We start from the raw sequence: 5,663 nt of genomic DNA on the forward strand, positions 1-5,663 counted from the left end.
GCGAAGATATTATACGCCTCTCCGGCTCCCCCCCCCCTGCCATGGGCAGGGACCCCTTCCACTTGAACAGGTTGCTCCTCAAACCCCTGTCCAACCTGGCCTTGAACCCTAATGTCTAATATAAACCGGCCAGTTTAAAGCCATTCCCCTTGTCCTGTCCCTCCATCCCTTGTCCAAAGCCCCTCTCCAGGTTTCCTGGAGCCCCTTTAGGCACTGGAGCTGCTCTAAGGTGTCCCCTTCAGGAGCCTTCTCTTCTCCAGCTGCCCCTGCCCAGCTCTCTCAGCCTGGCTCCAGAGCAGAGCTGCTCCAGCCCTCGCAGCAGCTCCGTGGCCACCTCTGGATATGCTCAAACAGTAAATTTTCATTTTAGAGTTTATGTAACAATATGTATGTTCATGATGTGTCAATTTATCTAAATGGTGGAGGCAAAGCCAAGACACAGGGGCTGCCCACAGCAATGCAGTGTCACTTCTCCTCTGCAGCTGCTCCTCAGAAGCTCCTGCAATAGGAATGCAACCAGACCAGGGCTCCCAGCACCTCCCAGCCCAACAGTGAGCCAGAGAGCTTCCTGAGCCCTGCAGCACAGGTAGAACAGGCCTGGTCTCTACCCCATGCTGGGTTTCCAAGGAGCTTCCTAAAGGAATGTACAAGGGGAAACTCTAAAATCCTCTCCCATTGGAAGTCCCCAGAACAGATCCTGGCAGCAGCCCTGGTGATGTCATGACACCATCACATCCAACAGACAGCTCAAAATACTCCAGGTCACAATGGGGTTTGAGACACAGCCAGCCCTGGGCCCCTATCAAAAAGACGCACTGGCACCGACTGGCACAAGAGGAGACGGGCGAGCAAAGGCTCAGAGGCTCCAACATACCCACTGTAGCTATGCCCCATCCTCAGCCTACAGCCAGCCAGAAGCTGACCACAGACGTTCTGCACAGGCACAGCTACAGGACCCACTGGAACTGTCCCACACCCAGATCACAGGAAGAGCTCAAAGGTGCCCAAAGGCACTCTCGTTGGGAGCTCCACAACATCCACATTCATCATACCCTGTCACACTCCTAAAGCCAGGGAGAAGGCACCCAAGGACACTGGCAACAGCAGCGCTGCTACAGCACCATGGCTGGAACTATTCTGGTCCCACAGGCAGCTGGTAAGAACAGTTGGGCAGATGAGGTTTTGGACACCAAAAGAGATGTTGGCACCAGTCCAGCTCTTCTCCTGCCCATGGAAGAGGCAACAGAATGCTCATCGTAGGCCTCAAGCAGGTACAAAAAGGGCTGCACCAGCCCAGACTGGCAGCACAGGAGGCACGAGAGGGAGGGCTGAGAGCAGAGGCCATGCAGGGAAAGGCCACGGCAATGCTGGGGCTGCCCACAGCAATGCAGCATCACTTCTCCTCTGCAGCTGCACCGGACAATTCCGCACCAGCTCCAGGAGAGGGATGCAACCAGACCAGGGCTCCCGGCCTCTCCCAGCCCAACAGTGAGCCAGAGAGCTTTCTGTGCCCTGCAGCACAGGTAGAACAGGCCTGGTCTCTACCCCATACTGGGTTCCAAGGAGCTTTGTAAAGGAATGCTCAAGGGGAAGCTCAAAATTCTCTCCCATTCAAAGTCCCCAGAACAGATCCTGGCAGCAGCCCTGGTGATGTCATGGCAAAGGCAACTCCAGCACACCTGGACCACATCACAAGGGACCAAGTGACACGCTGTGCCCCAGGCCCTGTGACAAGGCTGCAGGAACCGAGACCGGCACAGGAGGAGACGGGCAGCAAAGACTCAGAGGCTCCAAGAAACCCACCTATCTGTGCCCCTTCCCCATCCTACTCACATGAGAAGGTGCCAACGCACATGGCCAAGGGATGGTCCCACCACCTAAAGTATCTCTTCCCCATCCAGGCCCCACTGGCAGCCAGAAGGTGCCCGGAGCAATGGACACTGGGACCCACGCAGCATCTACAGGATCTCTAACACATCCTCCTTCAGAAGCCTACGAGAAGGTGCCCACAGCAAACTGACAGCTACAGCTACTCATAGAAGTCTTCCACACCCAGGTCTCTCATGTAGCCAGAGAGCGCCTGCACCCATGGAGAAAGGGGCGTCTGTAACACCCACTGTTTCAGTAAGCTCGTCCTCATCCTACAGACAGCCAGAAGGTGCCAAAGCTCAGAGAATCATAGAATAGTTAGGGATGGAAAGGACTTTAAGATCATCTAGTTCCAAACCCCCTTGTCATGGGCAGGGACACCTCGCACTAAACCATGTCATGGCCAAAGGAGGGTCTCACCACCTAAAGTATCTGGAACCCATCCAGGCCCCACTGGCAGACAGAAAGTGCCCGTAGCCATGGACAATGGGAGCTCAGCAGCACCCACACGATCTCTAACACATCCTCCCCCAACAGCCTAAGAGAAGGTGCCCAGAGCAAAGCGAGAGCCACAGCCACTCATGTACCTCTTCCACATCCAGGTCTCTCCTGCGGCCAGACGGTACCTGCACCCATGCAGAAAGGGACTTCTGCAACACCTACTCTTTCCTTAAAATTGTCCTCATCCTAAAGACAGAAGATGCCTGCGCTCCTAAGGAACAGAGATGTAAACCAGCCGTTGTACATTTCCCTCATCCAAGTCCAGCAGTAAGCTTAAAGTTGTCCACAGCCATGGATAAAGGGACCTCTGTAGCCCTTACCATGTCCGTACCCTGCCTATGACCTTAGAGAACATGCCCACAGCTGTAGGCAAAGGCAGAGTTACACCACCCAATGTAAGTGTACTGCAGTCAGGTTACTAGATCCATGGACACTGGGAGCACCCAACACTCACCACCTCTGTAACATGCTACGATCCCACAGGCAGCTGGAAGGAACATGTAGCCGTGGATAAAGGGATGTCCACAACACCCATCATATCTGTAGTACATCCTCATTCTTTCAAGAGCCCAAAGGTGCCACACTCATGGGCAAAGGAGGAGCTCCAAACCCCACTGTATCTCTCCCCCATCCAGGTCCTGCAAGCAGCCAGATGATTCCCGCAACGTGGTCAATGCCTTCGTAGAGCGTTTTACAATCTCTTGTAACCTAAGAGGTGTATCAGTGTGGAAATTGACAACATGCTTCTCAAATACATTAAAATAGCACTTCTGATTTACATTATTTTGCTCTCCAGTATCTTGACACAGCATTACATACTTCTCTAACAGGATACTATTTGGTATTCTAAATATAGTTACATGGAAGATATGGACAGAAAGCAAGCTTTTTGTAAGATAAAGATGGGTTTTTCCCCAGTGTTTGAGGTTGTTCAGGGCTATTTCCCCAAGTTTATAATTCATCTTAAATTAGTTTGTAGAATCAAGTGAAAAGTCAGGAGAATTTAGAAGTTCTAAGTGGAACTCTGAATTCTATAGAGTCTACAAAGTTCCAGTTATGCCCATTAAACTAAAAAGGCATTAAATGTATCTAAAGGAACCCCAAACCAAAAAGAAACAACAGTCCCCCCCAATATAAACCTCAACACAAATGGAATTCCTTCCATCTACAGTTCACACTACTATCTGTATGTCCATCTTTTGGGTGGATGACTGTTCTGTTGTGTCTGTTGGCCAAGACATAGTGAATACAAATAGAACACCCCCAGACACAGTCAAAACCACTAGCAAAGCCTTCGCTTCTTGCACAGCAAAACTAACATCAGAAATAGTCTGTAACATAAAGAAAATGAGTAGAAAGAGCTGAGAGGCTCAAGAACTTTCTTGACTGTATAGTAACGTTGATTCTAAGTCACTAGGGCTGCTGAAGATAGTTTTAAAGCCTTCATGAATCCAGAGATAAAGTAATTTAATCTCTCCAAAAAGGCAAGAAAAAATGAAGCACTTGCAGTGTATTCCTGTCACAGTCATGCAGTATAACATACAAAAATTCATATGAATAGGCAAAGTACCACACATATACACAGACACATGCATGTATACACTTGAAAACCAACACAAATACATACACAGTAAAAAACTAGTTACATATGAGAGCATCTACATTAAATGAATTCATCCTGCTCTCTTTCCAAGTATTTTCAAGTATTTCCTTTCATGCTGAACCCAGATGTTCAGTCTATTGTTACAGACTATAGTACCCCACACATAAACTGGCCTCATTCCAGAGTCAGAAATCAAATTTGCAAGATAATGGGACAGTAAATCACAATTTTTTTGCTCCTTAGAGGTAGGAGTGAAGAAACACCCATATCCTCACAAAATCCTGACACCAATCTATGGCAGCTACTGCATTTTGTCCTGAAAACCAAGGTTGCCTCAGGAGATAGCCCAGGCTGTGGGACCTCTGGTGATTCAGAAGGACAGGAACATGCAGAGAAATATTTGTCCCCTTCTGTACCTCGCAAGCACCAAAACTCCATGAATCCCCTATTTAGAGGATTCATTTGTAAATGGAAGCTCAGACTTAATAATTTGGGAATTAATTCAGGACAACATTTCCTTCAAAGGAGGAAACAACGGCTCATGTCTTGTATTACGTGACACAAACGCACCAGGAGCTAGGTATATTTTCCCCTGATCATGTCACAGGCACATGTGGTTTGCTCTAAGAGAGGCCCAGGACCAATACGTCAAGGAAATCAGACACTTGGGATTAGCTTCTCCCAAAGAGACACTAAGGGAATACGCTGAGATACACCACAGTGGAGCAACCTACTTCTGGCTGACATCAGTGGAGTTTCCAGCTTTCCACTGGTTTCAGTAGAAGGTGACAAACTATGCAGCCAAAAAAGGCACTGAGGGACCATCAGGCCAAGTGATGGCAGAGAAGTCGATGACTTCATACATGGCAGATGATGTCCTTCACTAGTTTCACCACAGAATAGAAATGTATGACACTGGAAGATTTTAAGTTCTTACCTGTTCTTTTATTTCTGTCCACGTAACAATACTTGATTTCATAATCTTTAAATAAGTCATGGATTTCCTGAAAGAGAAAAGTACAAGTAACATCAGATACATAACTCAATGGACCACATAAGTGTATAAATGTATCTTCATTTAAAAAAACCCAAACTAAACAAAAAACTTTCCCAATAAACAGAAAATTTTACCATAGAAACACTACCAAACATTTGTTTTTAGAGCTGGTTATACTACTGCAGCAATCATATGAAAAACTGGCTTACTGAGTTCGATTTATTTACTTTTCATTCTATAAAGTCACATAAGCACAACAGGGTCTCCTGTTGAGTGTCTTTTCATAAAGATAAATAACATCACAGCTCATTAAATAGCAAAACCCTCGCAATGTCTCTGAGGCACAGCTAAAATACCACACAGGCAAGAAATACCGGCAGCATCACATCATGCAGTTTACTGCGGGCAGGCAATGCTCTCTTGAAACACAACAGTTGCTCTGGTTTCCTCTAAGTGCTCAAGTTCACTTTAACAGATTTTACTCTTTCAATAAATATTCTTTCAACCAGCAGATAGCTAATTGCATCTAGAACACCCCCTGGAAAGTATCTTCTATCAGTTACTGCACAGATGCTCAATGAGGAATCAATCCCAAGAGCATTATTTGCTCCTACTGATTAATGGGAAGAGAGTAGGAGTGTGGGAGGGGTGGTATAGAAGCAAGTGTAAGAAGTGTGTACCAGTTTGCTATAG

At 47.2% G+C, this 5,663-nt stretch overlaps 1 protein-coding gene across 1 annotated transcript in view; it reads right to left on the reverse strand.

Moving 5' to 3' along the window:
• RAVER2 (ribonucleoprotein, PTB-binding 2) overlaps positions 1-4,977 on the reverse strand; it is a gene marked incomplete at its 5' end in the record, with an annotated part of 26,105 nt that extends 21,128 nt beyond the window's left edge. Inside the window, one exon of the mRNA XM_010022340.1 lies at positions 4,911-4,977. Coding sequence (XP_010020642.1) covers positions 4,911-4,977 — 67 coding nt within the window. The remainder of the gene's footprint in view (positions 1-4,910) is intronic.
• Positions 4,978-5,663: the final 686 nt, after the last annotated feature.

The sequence above is a fragment of the Nestor notabilis genome, unplaced genomic scaffold (genome assembly GCF_000696875.1).
Source record: "Nestor notabilis isolate BGI_N333 unplaced genomic scaffold, ASM69687v1 scaffold9019, whole genome shotgun sequence".
NCBI classification, from domain to species: domain Eukaryota; kingdom Metazoa; phylum Chordata; class Aves; order Psittaciformes; family Psittacidae; genus Nestor; species Nestor notabilis.